The sequence below is a fragment of the Rhinoraja longicauda genome, chromosome 10 (assembly GCF_053455715.1).
Source record: "Rhinoraja longicauda isolate Sanriku21f chromosome 10, sRhiLon1.1, whole genome shotgun sequence".
In the NCBI taxonomy this organism is placed as follows: domain Eukaryota; kingdom Metazoa; phylum Chordata; class Chondrichthyes; order Rajiformes; family Arhynchobatidae; genus Rhinoraja; species Rhinoraja longicauda.
In genome coordinates, this window is record NC_135962.1 from 11,738,401 (window position 1) to 11,755,146 (window position 16,746).

General features: G+C 46.3%; 1 protein-coding gene across 4 annotated transcripts in view; it reads left to right on the forward strand.

Moving 5' to 3' along the window:
* The window catches only part of rpap1 (RNA polymerase II associated protein 1), a 111,604-nt gene that overhangs the window by 24,774 nt on the left and 70,084 nt on the right, over positions 1-16,746 (forward strand). For all 4 annotated transcript variants that reach the window (XM_078407103.1, XM_078407106.1, XM_078407105.1 and 1 more), the window contains exons 6-7: positions 392-547; positions 6,228-6,413. In XM_078407103.1, coding sequence (XP_078263229.1) covers positions 392-547; positions 6,228-6,413 — 342 coding nt within the window. The remainder of the gene's footprint in view (positions 1-391; positions 548-6,227; positions 6,414-16,746) is intronic.

Genomic DNA, 16,746 nt, shown 5'->3' on the forward strand with positions numbered 1-16,746 from the left:
CAGGCAGCATTTGTGGAAAGAGAAACAGAGTCAATGTTTCATATTGCAGCTCCTTGGACAGAAATGAAATTTAGAAAAGTTTCAATATGGAACTTTAGTTCTATTTTTCTCCACCCAGATACTGTTTGAACTGCTGAGAGTTTCCCATATTTTTATTTTATTGTTTTTATTTCAGATTGCCAGCATCTGCAGTTTCTTTTGGTTTTCAATTTTAATGAAGTCAGGGGCAGGTTACCTCATGAGTAATCCTTCATATCACAAAACAAATCATCCATGGTCCAACTGACTAACAGAATGAAGTCTGCTGTCTGTTATTGCACCATTTCAGATTTGTTTGCTAAATTCCACACCTTTAATGTCTTAAATTTTAATTTGCTTTATTGGCACACAGGTACAGATGTTGGAAAACCGACTTCAGGAGGCAAGCTGGGTTTAGAAAGTGACCCTCAAGAAGCTCAGAGGATTCACGAAGAGAATTTAGCCAGTCTGCAGGCTATGTCTAAAGAAGAGATTGAGGAAGAATGCAATAATCTCGTGGCCCGGTTAGGTGAGGGATGGTGCCACTGCTGTCTGCATTCAGCAACCAGTGTCTAGCTTTCTTTATTAGTTTTTCTTCCTCCGGCTTCTGCTTTTCCCCCTGAGAACAGGTAGCAAATTTAGTTTAGTTTGGAGATACAGTGCGGAAACAGGCCTTTCGGCCCACTGAGTCCGTGCCCACTAGCGATCACCCCATACACTAGCACTATCCTACATATTAGAGACAATGTTACTACTTAACTAACTAATTAACCGACAAACTTGTGCGTCTTTGGAGTGTGGGAGGAAACTGGAGCACTCCGAGAAAACCCAAGCAGTCACAGGGGGAATGTACAAACTTGGCTTCAATAGACAATAGACAATAGACAATAGGTGCAGGAGGAGGCCATTCAGCCCTTCGAGCCAGCACCGCCATTCAATGCGATCATGGCTGATCACTCTCAATCAGTACCCCGTTCCTGCCTTCTCCCCATACCCCCTCACTCCGCTATCCTTAAGAGCTATATCCAGCTCTCTCTTGAAAGCATCCAACGAACTGGCCTCCACTGCCTTCTGAGGCAGAGAATTCCACACCTTCACCACTCTCTGACTGAAAAAGTTCTTCCTCATCTCCGTTCTAAATGACCTACCCCTTATTCTTTAACTGTGGCCCCTTGTTCTGGACTCCCCCAACATTGGGAACATGTTTCCTGCCTCTAATGTGTCCAATCCCCTAATTATCTTATATGTTTCAATAAGATCCCCCCTCATCCTTCTAAATTCCAGTGTATAGAAGCCCAATCGCTCCAGCCTTTCAACATACGACAGTCCCGCCATTCCGGGAATTAACCTAGTGAACCTACGCTGCACACCCTCCATAGCAAGAATATCCTTCCTCAATTTGCAGCTTGGTCCATATACACACCACCCTCTGTGTGGATAAAGTTGCCCTCCAGGGTCCCTTATAAATCTTTCCCCTGTCATTTTAAACTTAGGGTCTCTAGATCTGGACTCCTTGAACCCATGGAAATAGGTTATTCATCTTATCTGTACCCCTCATTATTTTATAAATCCTTCTACAAGGTCACCCTCAGCCACCTATGCACAAGGAGAGAAAAGACTCAGTCTATCCAGCCTCTCTTTATAATTCAAATCTACCAGACCTGGTAACATCCTTGTAAATCTTTTTTGTGCCCTTTCCGTAGTGTAGTGTAGTGCTGTACTATACGGAGTTTGTACGTTCTCCCCGTGACCTGCGTGGGTTTTCTCCGAGATCTTCGGTTTCCTCCCACACTCCAAAGACGTAAAGGTTTGTAGGTTAATTGGCTGGGCAAATGTAAAAATTGTCCCCAGTGGGTGTAGGATAGTGTTAATGTACGGGGATCACTGGGTAGCGCGGACCCGGTGGGCCGAAGGGCCTGTTTCTGCGCTGTATCTCTAAATCTAAAAAATCCAGTCTAATTACATCCTTCCTACAGTAGTGAAACCAGAACTGTACACAATATTTCAAATGTGACCGGAACAACATCTTACAGTTTATAGCTGTTGCATAATGTCCCTACTGCACTCAGTACACTGATCATTGCAGGCAAGAGTGCCTTCTTCATTCCTTTGTTGTCACTTTCATGGAACTATGTTTCTGCATCCTGAGGACCTTCTATTCTACAACACTCCCCAGCACCCTATCATTTACTGTGTAAGTTCTGCCTTGGTTTGTCTTACCAAAATGGAACACCTCGCATTTATCTTTATTAAATTCCACCTGCCATTGGCTCAGTTGATCAAGATCCCATTGTAATCTTAGGTAACTTTCTTCACTGTCCACCATACCACCGATTTACGAGTCATCTGCAAACTTACTAAAGTTTCCATCTACATTCACATCAAAATCGTTAATATAAATAATGAACAACAGTGGATCCAGCACTGATTTTTGTGGCACACCACTTACTACAGGCCTCCATTGTGAGAAATAAGACTCTACCACCACCCCCTAATCTCATGGTTTGTATTTTGTGCCTAGTTGGCCAGCTCACCCTGAGTCTCATGATCAGCCTTCCAGACCAACCTGCCATGCTGTACCTTGTCAAAGGCCATGCTATAATCTGCGATGACAACGTCTCCTGCATCGACCTTATTAATCTTCTTTGTCACCTCTTTAACAAAAGACACAGCCAAATTTGTGAACCATGACTTCACATGCATAAAGCCATGCTGACTATCCCTAATCAATCCTTGCCTTTTCAAATGTGTGTAGATCCTGCCTCTGAGAATTGAAAGATAGTAAGTGTAAGTTGCATTTGCGAGATGCCTTAACAAATGTGAACAACTTTAAACAGTGATTTTTAAAAATAATCCTGGGTGATTTGTATGGTAACGTTTCTCAGTGTCTCATGCAGGAGTGAAATTAGTGCAGAGTTAGTTACTTTTTAACGACCGTGATCGCTGACGGAGGTTGTTCCAGCCAATGGAATATTTTTGAATACTTTTTATTCATTTTGGAGATTCTGGATTTTTTGGGGGCAAAGCCAGCATTTATTGCCTATCCCTAATTACCCTTGAGGAGGTTTAGGTGAGCTGTATTCTTGAACTGCTGCAGTCCTTCTGGTGAAGGTACTCCTTACAGTGCTGTTGGGTAGCGAGTTCCAGGATTTGGATCTAACAGTGATGAAGGAACAGTGATGTATTTCCAAGTCAGGATGGTGTTTGACTTGGGATGTGGGGAGGATCTTTAGATGGTTCTGATGCTCCCGTCTGCCTGCCATTCCTGTTTGGTAGAAATGGTAAATTTGAGTGGTGCTATCACACTAGTGAAGGTGAGTAACTTTATTCTGTGGGTGGTGCTGGTAGTGGAGGGAATGAATGTTTTGTGTATTGGGTGACTTACCTGTCAAGCAGGCTGCTTTATTCTACACTGTTGTTGAAATTAAGTGTCGCTGGAGCTGCACTCATCTTGGAGAGCAATCCATCGTTCTCTTGACTTTAGACTTTAGAGATACAGCATGGAAACAAGTCCTCCGGTCCACGAGTCCACGCTGACCAGCCTTCACTTCCGTACACTAGCACTACCCTACACACCAGGAACAATTTACAATTCTTACCAAAGCCAATTAACCTACAGACGTGTACTTCTTTGGAGTGAGGGAGAAAACCGAGCACCCAGAGGAAACTCGCACGGTCACAGGGACAAGGTATAGACAGCACCCTTGATCAGGATTGAACCCGGGTCTCTGGAATTGTAAGGCAGCAACTTTACCGCCGCGCCACTGTGCCGCCTTTAAGCCTCTTGTGTCTTGTAGATGATGGGAAGGCTTTGAGGTGGCAAACAGTGAGTGTCTCACTACAGCATGCCCAATCTCTGACCTGATTCTGATGTCACTGTATTCATGCAGCTCGTCCATTGGAGTTGCCGACCTCCGGATATTGATTGTGGGGGGGGTCTTGATGGTTGTTTATTGTCAAGAGTAGGTGCTTAGGCTATCTCTTGTTGGAGATTGTCATTGACTGGCATTAGTGGTGTGAGAGTTATTTGCCACTGGTCAGTCTCTGCCTGAGTGTTGCCCAGGTCTTGTTGCATGCAGGTGTGGAGAGCTTCATTTGCTGAGGAGTTGTGAATGGAATCGAGCATTGTGCAGTCATCAGCAGCTTGCTCACTTGATCATTTGTGATGGAAGAGAGCTCGTTGATGAAGGACTGAAGATGGTTGGGTGTGGGATACTGTCCTTCATGAACCCTCGCAACTATGACCCGGGGCTCGGATGTTTGATCTTCAACAACTTCAACTACCTTTCTCTACTGCTGTCTTGGTAGTATTTGAACTTGGATGTCCACATTGTTCACCCATATCTTGATTTGTAATTTAAACATAGCACCAGCACCCCAATCACTATTATAATTTCAGGAAAGAGCAACTAATTTGCACACAGCAAGGTTCCAAAAACAGGAATGAGATTACAACAAGATAATTTGTTTTTAGGCAGAACGGCAGAGAAAAGGCTTCCTGAAACATTGTCATAGGAATAGACGAATATTGCTGTTTAATAACGTTTGTCTGAAAGATAGTCATAGATCTGTACAGTATGGAAACAGGCCCTTTGGCCCACCTTCTCAATGCTGACCAGGTTGGCATATTGGGCTAGTCCCATTTTTTTTTCTGTATAGGCTCATAGTCCTCTAAACCATTACCATTATTATATCTGTCCAAATGTCTTTTAAATGCCATAATGTTATCCACTTCTATAGCTTCCTCTAGCAGCTCATTCCAGATATGGACCAGCCTCTGAGTGAAAGAATTGCCAGAGTTCTCTCATAAATCTCTGCTTAATCACCTTAAACCATTGCCCTCTAATTTTAGACCCCTCTTCTCTGGGAACAAGGCTGTGAGCGTTCTCTTTAACCATGCACCTCGTGTTCCTGTACACCCCTTAGCCTCGTGCTCCTTAGAAAAAAAGTCCTAGTGTATCCAACCTCTCCCTATAACTCAAGTCCAGGTAACCCCCCTGGTGAATCTCTTCTCCACCCTTTCTAACTCAATGAAATTTTTCCTGCAACTAGGCGACCAGAACTGCACACAGTACTCTAAGTGTGGTCTCACCAATGACCCTTGTTGGGATGTACAGCTGCATCATGATGCCCGACCTTTGTTCTCAATATCCTTCCCAATGAAGACAAGCCATGCCAAATGCTGCCTTCACCACACTGTCCACCTGATTTGCCACTTTTAAGGAACTTTGCACCTGTACTTCCAGATGTCTAGTTCTACAACATTCTTCGTGTGCTTTACCTTCTGTTCACACCTCTGGCGGTATAGGATTCACCCAGTGTTGTGCCAAGTGGCAGCTTGGATAATGTGCTCAAGCTGTGCACGAAGGCTTGATTTGGAGGCAAGGCTGCTGCACTGAAATGCATGGTATTTGTTCACTTGGCTGTAACAATAGTGATATCTAATCTCAGCTGAGTGGAGGCTTCCATCTATTGCTTTTGGATCTAACATTTGGATTTTGCCCAGGTTACTCTGCATACAAGGAAGTTGATGTGGTTCAAATACCTTGGGAGTGGAGCTTACATTTGCAACGTTTTGTGAAAGCTGACTACTGCTCAAGGCCTGTGAAGGAAAATTTAGACTGATTGGGATGTTACTTAGATATTTGTTTGAGGATTTCAAGTGTCCATTTACAAAATGTTAATCCAGTAAAAGTTAAAATGTATTCGTTTTCTCAAAGTTTTTATTAAATGTAGCAATTCTCATAGTTGATAAGTTCTAAGATTTAGAAAATGTGTCAATGGGTGTTGCACATTCATAGATGGGCTATGTGTGGTGTTGAGAACTGCTCTAGTGATGATGAGTGCAGGTTGATGATGGAACCAAGGATAGGCATTATAAATTGGTGACATATATTGATTGCTGGAATTGGACACTGGTGAGATGTTATTTTGGATGCTTTTTGCAGACTGATGCAATTTATTAATTGACATGTACATTTCCGCAACTACATCGATTGGCCTTGTCTATTAATATGCTGTTATTACTGAGCTTTAGCACAATGGTAGAAATCTTCAGATTTAAGATTGATCCAATTAAGATTGGCTTCAGATTGATTACATTTTAGGTGATGCTTTTACAAAATTTAACAATAATTAGTTCTTCCCACCAAGTATGTTAACACTTTTTGTTTCTCTCCCAACCCCCTCCCAATTTCCTTTTTAACTAGACCCAAGTTTGATCGCTTTTCTCAAGTCAAGAAGATCAGGGAAAAGCTGCACTGAAGCCTCCAGCAATAAAACTAAGGCACAAGAAGCAGAAAACAATGATGAGGATAAGCAAAGGGATTCTCGCCTCGAGGCCGAACAACAGTCCAACTCGCCCAACGATGATCCAATGGATCAAGAAAGTACAGGTAAGAAATTCAGCAGGAAAGATGTAATGGCAGTGGTCAAACTCATAAGAGTTCTTTCCAATGAACAAAAAATGAAGACGTTGTTTTATCTGGCTGAGAGGTTGGAAAACAGCAAATACTTTCAAGGTTATTGGCACTGGAGCCAGAAAAATGAGAATTCCTTTCGGTAGCAAGTCAATTAGATTTATAATTGCTTCCTGATAAAGTGGAATAAACAAGTTCAGTGGGTCATTTTCAAAAAGGGTCCAGATAAATACCTGGTGCAAATTTCAATGCAATAAGGAGAGAAGTGGGTGTGTGGTGAAGTTATGCAAATAGTTGCTTAGATCAATGTGCTGCCTTGGGCTTGCAGGTCTGGTGGATTTTATTTATGAGTTGAAAGTATTGAAGCAAAAGAGACCAGTTAGAATTTAGTTGAAATCCCCTCATAGTCTCTTTCTTTACCTGAAAATATCTGTTCAACAACATCCTGATGGGTACATCTCTTCTTTGTTCATACCTTTGGATGTGATAGCTTTCTCCGCTGGACTACGAGCGACAGAATTCCCTATATCGACCCCGTGCTTCTCCACGTCTTTAAACGCCAGCTGGTAGTGCCTGTCAAGCAGACTTTCCAGACTATTGAATGCTTCTCTCATGAATACCCAAATGCACTTTAATTTTACTTTTATATTCGGTGGAGTGCCTGTTTCTATGCTCCATATCTGTACAGGAACACTCTCCTCAAACCATTTGAACTCCAGATAAGTAGAACAAGACACCTATCACTGGCAACTTTGTAATTGATATTAATGCAAATTATATATTTTTCTTGCTATTTAACCATTGCTTAATTTAATCTAGATGTTTTAATTTCTAGGTTATTTTTCACAATCACTCACATGCTCTCTCCCTCCCTCCCTCCTCCCTCCTCCCTCCCTCTCAAAATGAATCCACTTGTACTATTGGTTTTCACTAGTATTGTACCTCCATTGGATCATATCAGATGACATCGGAGCAGAATTAGGCCATTCAGCCCATCAAGTCTACTCTGCGATTCAATCATGGCCGATCTATTTTTCACTCTCCTGCCTTCTCCCTGGAACCTTTGACACCCTTACTATTCAAGAATCTATCTCTTGAATCTATCTCAACCATGAGAATCTATCTCTCGATCTCATCTCTTTCCTGACTCCCATTTTCTCATAATTCCCTCGCTGTCTAAAAATCCATTCATCCTTGAATATAGTCGAAAGCTAAGTTAAGAATTCCAGAGATCCTATGCGTAAAAAAAATAATCTTTACCTCTGTCCTAAATCACTGATAACATCCTGAGAATATGACCTCTGCCTCTAATTTCCTCATCTGCGTTCTCAATTCCTCTCGGATTCTAGCATGTCTTGCTCTATTACTCCTTACCTTGGATAAAATTTCTATCAGGTTTGTCAGACACTATTTTTCCATCGTGAAACTATGACTATCAAAATACATTATGGTTTTATAACTATGTCCTTCATGATGGATTCAGCATTTTGCTGACTTCCGGTCAGATTTGTGGCTAAATGGTCTGCAGTTCATTACATTTTTCTCCATCCTTTCCTGACAAGCAATATTACAATTGCTCTCTGTAAGTTTGCTGGATAGTGTTCAAAGTAATAATAAAAGTTGCAGCTAATGCATCACTGTGTCCGGCACGGTGGCGCAGCGGTAGAGTTGCTGCCTCACAGCGAATGCAGTGCCGGAGACCCGGGTTCGATCCCGACTACGGGTGCTGTCTGTACGGAGTTTGTACGTTCTCCCCGTGACCTGCGTGGGTTTTCTCCAAGATCTTCGGTTTCCTCCCACAATTCAAAGACGTACAGGTTTGAGGTTTAATTGGCTGGGTGAATGTAAAATTATCCCTAGTGGGTGTAGGATAGTGTTAATATGCGGGGATCGCTGGTCGGCACAGACCCAGTGGGTCAAAGGGCCTGTTTCTGCTCTGTATCTCTAAACTAAACTGAACTAAACTAAACTATCTTTGCAGCTGCTTCATTTAGAATCTCGGTATGCAGGTTATGTTCCAGATTTCATTCGTCGTCCCTTCAATTTCTCCAGTTTTCTCCGTACTGATCTTAATTACATCAAAGGCCTTCTCTGTCCATAGACCAGTGGTTCCCCTCCATTGATGGTACTTTTAATGACATGAGTCTTATGACTAAAAGTGATTTTGCCGATGGGGCTACGTGCTGTGAGAAGCAGAGTGAATGCAGACTCCCAAAGCTTCTGTTCATTTGATTTGCACTCAAGGTATCAGGGCCTCACCATGTCCGGTACGGTAGTCCAAACTTCTGCTGATTTCCCAGCACTAAGGCCTGGAAACCTGCTTGCTGGGCCTGGGGAGTCCAGTGGGGCCCATTGGGTGTAATGGGAGAAAAACGGTTGCTTGGAGGAGAAGGATAAGTAAAGCTTGTTTTCTTCTTGTGATTTAAATCTGTTTAATTATTGTAATTGTTTCCTGTTATTTTGAGAAGTTTATATTTTTGTTTAGCGATAATATGTGTAACTTTGAGGAATCTCAGAAAGTTTATGAATGTCAGATAGTCATAAAATCCCTGCTCACATTGAATACCTCTGAATCTTTGGCAGCCACCAAGACAGTGGCTGGGTTCAGTCAGCTCTCAAAGAAATTCTGTGGATGGAGGGTGCCAATGTTGATTGGAAGGCCCCTGTGCTGCAGTGGGCCTTGCCAGTCAACTGGTAGGCGTCCTCCCAATGAGAGATTGTGCTTGGAGGCCTGTAAGCAGAGCAAGTGACAGGCTCGCTGTGGGCCATTGATTGTGAATATAGATTTTAAAAAACAATGTTTGGTGTCCGGGGCTCCCTTTTACTCTCTGTTATCTTTTCTGCTTTCTTTGTCCGGGTCTTACATTTAATTTGGTTTCTCAGGGTGGCATATTGGTGTGATCCTGACCTCTGTTGCCATCTTTATGGATTTTAAATGTTTCCCCCTGTTACTGTGTCGGTTTCCTCTGAGTGTTCTGATTCCCTCCCATATCACAAAGATCTGTTAATTCTTCAGTTGGTGGGCATGTGCAAGAGAATAAGTTGTAGGATTTCAGAGAACTAAAAGGAACAAACGGACTGATAAGGGCTAGTACAGATCTGATGGGCGAAATGGTCTCCTGATTGGGACGTTTCTTTTCGCAATTATAGGATATAGTACAATTGTTTCTTTATATTAATTTCTAATTGACTTTCATAATTTATTTTCTCCCCTTTTATCAATTTTTATTTTTCGTTTGGTGCTGGATTCTAAAACTCTCCCAATCCCCAGTGTTACTAATCTTAGGGCAACAGTATAAGAATCATCTTTAAAGGTAATATATTATCCTCAATCTCTTGCAATAGCTTTGGATGGATAGGTCTTGTGGAGTTTTTATTTCACAGTAGCATAATATAATCAAGTTCTGAAACATCCACGTTTCCTGGTAGTTGTAAAATGTTGGACTTTGCAGAATTCTGTACTTATAGAGCAGGGAATTAAAAAATATTCTCTTAAAACCCTGCTGGCAAATTTTTACATTTCTTTACTGCCTCATGTCTAGATGGTTGGGTTTATTTGATCTAGTTTCTGACTAATCTGTATCCCTTTTGAAATGCAAAAAAAAAGTGACTATATAAATTTCCCCAGAGGATCTCTTACTGTGAGAATACTAATCGACCGTGTTTTTTTTACATATGGTATGGTTTTAGGGAGACTTGTTCTTCAGTTCCCTGACTTACTGCTCCAGAAAACTGTCCCCAATGCATTCTATCAACCAATCTACCAAATAACTTTGGGTCTTCATTCCCTTCTAATGCTTATATCAGGGTCCTTTTTTTACTATTTAAGGTTTCCTGGTAACTTTTACATTAACAAGCCTTTTCATATAAATGTCCTTCCTCAGCAATTTTAAGCTGCTCTGCCAATTTAGAGCTGATAGCTTTTACCCATTGCATTTATAAATAAAATAGGTTCCATCTAACAGCCCATTTTATTCACAATTTTCAGCTATTTATCTGAAGCAAGTGAACCCATCCGAATGCTTTCAGTTGTAGGATGGTTCAGTTCTGCCCTTCAAGGGCACAATACTGAATCTACTTATGAATAGGGCTGTACGGGGAAGATAAGATTAGAATGACAAAGATATAAGACCTCTTTCCTCAGAGATACAACCTTCTGCCCTCACTGTAATTTTGCAATTCTGTAAGACTCTCTGAAAGCTTTCACGTGAAATAAAAAGAAAACTGTGAGTCTGCAATGGCTGCAGTGCTTTGCCAGCATTTTCTACGACTCCAGCAACATCTGTGGAAAGAAAAATATTAGTGTTTTCAGAAGGAATCTTTAAAGGCAACTGGCACTGAATAAAATGTCCAGCACTGAAATGTTAACCTGTTTCTTTTCTCACATACAAAACTTGCTTAACGTCTTATGTGCAGGAAGGAATTGCAGATGTTGGGTTACACCAAAGATCGACACAAGATAATGGAGTAACTCAGTGGGACAGGCAGCATCTCTGAGTTACTCCAGCATTTTGTGTCCATCTTTTAGCTTGATATCTATCCCGTTCAAACTCCATAAACACAAGCACGTATAAAACTCGGCTGTCATCGCACCAACTCGTGTCATGTTCATCCATCACTCTATTGACCTGTACATTAACCTAGAATCTAATGTTCTCGACTCTATGCTCATTTCCCTCCATCTTTCATCCCTCCGTAACTGAGCCACTTTAGAGCTCTGGCTCTGTTCTTTGACTTCTGGCATCTTTCTCAATCTCAATTTTCATTGCTTCACCATTGCATTCAGTTTCTCTTTCTCTTCCTCCCTCCGTTTTTAACGCCTTTCCTCACTTTTTACACATCTTTTCTTTTTACCTCTTTACCTCCTTGGCCGCCCCCCCTCCAGCCTCCTTTGTCCTTACCCACTTGCTCCTTCCTGCCAGGTGACCTTTTGTACCTGACCCTCCCCACCCTTTTTGATCATCACTCGCTCACTATCACTCTCACACACACTTTCTTTCTCTGTCTCTCCCCCCCTCTCTCCCCCCCCTCTCCCACCCCCTCTCTCCCCCTCCCTCCCTCTCTCCCTCCCTCCCTCTCTCTCCCCTTCCCTCCCTCTCTCTCCCCTTCCCTCCCCTCTCTCTCTCCCCCTTCCTCTCTCTCTCCCCCTTCCTCTCTCTCTCCCCCTTCCTCTCTCTCTCTCTCTTCCTCTCTCTCTCTCTCTCCCTTCCTCTCTCTCTCCCTCCCCCTCTCTCTCCCTCCCCCCCCTCTCTCCCTCCCCCCTCTCTCCCTCCCCCCTCTCTCCCTCCCCCTCTCTCTCCCTCCCCCCCTCTCTCCCCTCCCCCCTCTCTCCCTCCCCCTCTCTCTCCCTCCCCCCTCTCTCCCCTCCCCCCTCTCTCCCTCCCCCCCTCTCTCCCTCTCCCCCTCTCTCCCTCCCCTCTCTCTCCCTCCCCCTCTCTCTCCCTCCCCCTCTCTATCCCTCCCCCTCTCTCTCCCTCCCCTCTCTCTCCCTCCCCCTCTCTCTCCCTCCCCCCTCTCTCTCCCTCCCCTCTCTCTCCCTCCCCCTCTCTCCCTCCCCCTCTCTCTCCCTCCCCCTCTCTCTCCCTCCCCCTCTCTCTCCCTCCCCCTCTCTCTCCCTCCCCCCTCTCTCTCCCTCCCCCTCTCTCTCCCTCCCCCTCTCTCTCCCTCCCCCTCTCTCTCCCTCCCCCTCTCTCTCCCTCCCCCTCTCTCTCCCTCCCCTCTCTCTCCCTCCCCCTCTCTCTCCCTCCCCCCTCTCTCCCTCCCCCTCTCTCTCCCTCCCCCCTCTCTCCCTCCCCCCCTCTCTCCCTCCCCCCTCTCTCCCTCCCCCCTCTCTCCCTCTCCCCCTCTCTCCCTCCCCCTCTCTCTCCCTCCCCCTCTCTATCCCTCCCCCTCTCTCTCCCTCCCCTCTCTCTCCCTCCCCCTCTCTCTCCCTCCCCCTCTCCCTCCCCCCTCTCTCTCCCTCCCCCTCTCTCTCCCTCCCCCTCTCTCTCCCTCCCCCCTCTCTCTCCCTCCCCCTCTCTCTCCCTCCCCCTCTCTCTCCCTCCCCCTCTCTCTCCCTCCCCCTCTCTCTCCCTCCCCTCTCTCTCCCTCCCCCTCTCTCTCCCTCCCCCTCTCTCTCCCTCCCCCTCTCTCTCCCTCCCCTCTCTCTCCCTCCCCTCTCTCTCTCCCTCCCCCTCTCTCTCCCTCCCCCTCTCTCTCTCCCTCCCCCTCTCTCTCTCCCTCCCCCTCTCTCTCTCCTCCCCCTCTATCTCCCTCCCCTCTCTCTCCCTCCCCCTCTCTCTCCCTCCCCCCTCTCTCTCCCTCCCCCTCTCTCTCCCTCCCCCTCTCTCTCCCTCCCCCTCTCTCTCCCTCCCCCTCTCTCTCCCTCCCCCTCTCTCTCCCTCCCCCTCTCTCTCCCTCCCCCTCTCTCTCCCTCCCCCTCTCTCTCCCTCCCCCTCTCTCTCCCTCCCCCTCTCTCTCCCTCCCCCTCTCTCTCCCTCCCCCTCTCTCTCCCTCCCCCTCTCTCTCCTCCCCCTCTCTCTCCCTCCCCTCTCTCTCCCTCCCCCTCTCTCTCCCTCCCCCTCTCTCTCCCTCCCCCTCTCTCTCCCTCCCCCTCTCTCTCCCTCCCCCTCTCTCTCCCTCCCCCTCTCTCTCCCTCCCCCTCTCTCTTCCTCCCCCTCTCTCTCCCTCCCCCTCTCTCTCCCTCCCCCTCTCTCTCCCTCCCCCTCTCTCTCCCTCCCCTCTCTCTCCCTCCCCTCTCTCTCCCTCCCCTCTCTCTCCCTCCCCCTCTCTCTCTCCCTCCCCCTCTCTCTCTCCCTCCCCCTCTCTCTGTCCCTCCCCCTCTCTCTCTCCCTCCCCCTCTCTCTCCCTCCCCCTCTCTCTCCCTCCCCCTCTCTCTCCCTCCCCAACGGGTTGATCATATTTCCCAATCTCTCTTTGGGTGGTTCTACATCTCAGATTGTCTCTCCTACTCCGGAAATGGTCAACAGGGTATTTTCAGGCAGCTCCTCACGCACCAACATTTGGGGACAAAACATTTTTTTAACAACGGTTATTATCAATTAGATCAATACAAAATCCCCCTGTGGCTGCTCGTGAAATGCTGATGCTGAGATGCTGTGATGCTGACAGGTATTGATTGGGTCGGTCTTGCTAATACCAGTAAAGATGAAGAATGTTGCTGAGGGGTTTAAATGCTGAGTAAAAATGCTCCTCAACATCCTGACAATTTGACATCTGGCAGCTGAGCCTGCAGTCTTGTACTCCATTTTATAATGTTACCTCATATTGGAGAGTGCTCTTTGTTTTGGAGCCATTTTCGTTCCAATTCTTCTTTAGATTGTTTGAAGTATTGCCAGAAAGGCACTATATGATTATCAACCCGAAAGATCGAAAATCATTCCACGGTCTCCGATCTATGGCAGCCACTAAATTGATGGACAGCATATCTCCTGGTGCCACAACGATCCAAGACACTAGGAGTGTTGGAATAGGCTTAATCACAGTTATGAAGGAACAAAGAATGCCTTTCATGTCCTTTGGTTGTTTCTGCAGCCAATGAAGTATTATTTGAAGTGTAGTCAATGTTATAATGTTGGGAGCATAGCAACCAATTTGAACGTGGCATTTTGCCACAAACAGCAGTGTGATTATGACTGCCGATGTTGTTTGAGGGATGCGTTTTGATCAGGGCACTGGGAATATTCTCTGGTGTTACCATTTGAATAGTGTGGCAGGAGTGTCCACATCCATCTGAGAGGGACGTTAATGGTCTCAGTTTAAAGTTTTAGGAACAGGAAACTCCTACCTGTCTCCACTTCAACTATCCAAAATGGCGGCACTGCCATAGCAGCTGCGGCTTACCTGCGGTCCATTTGTCTTTGTGTTTTTGTTGTTTTTTTGTCTTAATTGTAGTTGTGATGTCGTGTTTTTGTGTTTGTGTACTATGTGTGTATGTGGGGGGGGGGGGGGGGGGGGAACTGTAAAATTGTAAATAGGTGTCCCTTCCGAACGGAGACCCGACCTTTGTTTTCTGGGTGTTGTCTCCGTTCCTGCTGCGGCCTACCATCGGCCCAACTCCTGGAGCTGTCGGCCTCCAGGGCTCCGGTTCGCAGAGCCCGCGGACCGGACTTACCATCATCGGAGCTGGCCGTCTTCGGAGGCTGCGAGAGCAGCTGCGACTCGCCTTAGGCTCGGGCCGCGTGGATGCCGACATCGGGAGCTCCGGCAGCGGCAGCGTGTTTGCCCGCCCCGGATCGCGGGGCTTGGGTCGCGGACATTTCACCGTCCGGCGCGGCCTAAGATAGGCCACGGGATATTTCTCTGCTGGGCGGGGGCTTCAATGTCGGGAGCCACGACCGCCCCGACGTGCAGCAACAGCGGCAGCGACAGCGTGTTCGCCCGCCCCGGATCGGACTTATCGTCGGCGGAGCCGGCCGTCTTCGGAGGCTGCGGGAGCGGCTGCGACTCGCCTTCGGCTCGGCCCGCTGCGGACCGTCCGGCGCGGCCTGCAACCACAACAACCCGACCGCGGGAGAGGACGGCAGGAGAAGGGAAAAGACATTGTGGCCTTCCATCACAGTGAGGAGAGGACTGGAGGAGACTCACTGTGATGGATGTTTTCTTGATGGATGTTTCTTCTTTTGTGTGTTTTGGGGTTGTGTAATTTTAATGCCTATTTTGATGCTTTTGTTGTTGGACTGTGGGTGACTGAATTTCGTCCAATTTGGATGACAATAAAGCTATCTTGAATCTTGAATCTTGAATCTAATACACATTGAGGTATACACTCCACCCTGCTTGCTGAAGTCAATGACCAGATCCTTCATTTTGCTGACAACGAAGCAGAGTTTTTGGTTATAGTTTTAGTTTAGAGATGCATCGTGAAAACAGGCCCTTTGGCCCACCGAGTCTGCGCCGACCAGTGATCCCTGTACACCACCACTATCCCACACACCAGGGACAATCTACAACTTTACCAAAGCCAATCAACTTACAAACCTGTACGTCTTTGGAGTGTGGGAGGAAACCAGAGCACCCGGAGAAAACACATGCGGTCACGGGGAGAACGTACAAACTCCATACTTGGGTCGGCCCGCCGCGGACCTTTCACCGTCCGGCGCGGCGCTTCAATGTCGGGAGCCCCGACCGCCCCGACGGGGCAACTCCAACAGCCTGACCGCGGGAGAAGACGGCAGGGGAAGAGAAAAAGACATTCTGGCCTTCCATCACAGTGAGGAGGTGACTGGAGGAGACTCACTGTGATGGATGTTTCTATTGTTTGGTGTTGGTTTATGATTGTGTGTTATTGCATATTTTTATTGCTTATTTTTATTGGTCTTATTGTTGAACTGCGGGTAATCTTTCATTTCACTGCACATTTATGTGTATGTGATAAATACACTGACTATTGACTATTGACCATACGGACAGCACTCGTAGTCAGGATTGAACCAGGGTCTCTGGCGCTGTAAGGCAGCAACTCTACCACCGTGCCACCGTGCCGCCAACTTTGCCACAGTGATAGATCATTAAGCCATTCACTCCGCAAGTTCAGGTCTCATCTTTTACCTCTTGATTTCCCGAATTTCCATAACACCTATTGATTTCTTCAGTGCAATGAGTCTCCACGGGTATCCTGGAAAACAAGGTATTTTGTATTTGGGAAACACCAGTCAACAAGCAATGGTTGTGGGGGAAATGGACTAATAACCAGTTCTTGGTTATAACTGGAAGCTTGGATATCAGAGGATCCCTTTAAGTAATAGTTTCTCAATTGCATACTATCACTTCCCCATCTGCATGCAGAGAAGACGGTGGAATCTTATCTGAATGTTGTTGTCCCACAGAATTCACCAATCCTTGTGCCAGTGCAAGCAAATGACTTATGGTGGACAATTCCCCAGCATTTGATTGAGAGCTTGCTGACAGCCGCCTTAATGTTTCACTGATGTGGGATGGACGTCTCTGAGAAAATCATGGTACAGATATGGGACAATAGACAATAGGTGCAGGAGGAGGCCATTCGGCCCTTTGAGCCAGCACCGCCATTCAATGTGATCATTGCTGATCATTCTCAATCAGTACCCCGTTCCTGCCTTCTCCCCATACCCCCTGACTCCGCTATCCTTAAGAGCTCTATCTAGCTCTCTCTTGAATGCATTCAGAGAATTGGCTTCCACTGCCTTCTGAGGCAGAGAATTCCACAGATTCACAACTCTCTGACTGAAAAAGTTTTTCCTCATCTCAGTTCTAAATGGCCTACCCCTTATTCTTAAACTGTGGCCCCTGGTTCTGGACTCCCCCAACATTGGGAACATGTTTCCTGCCT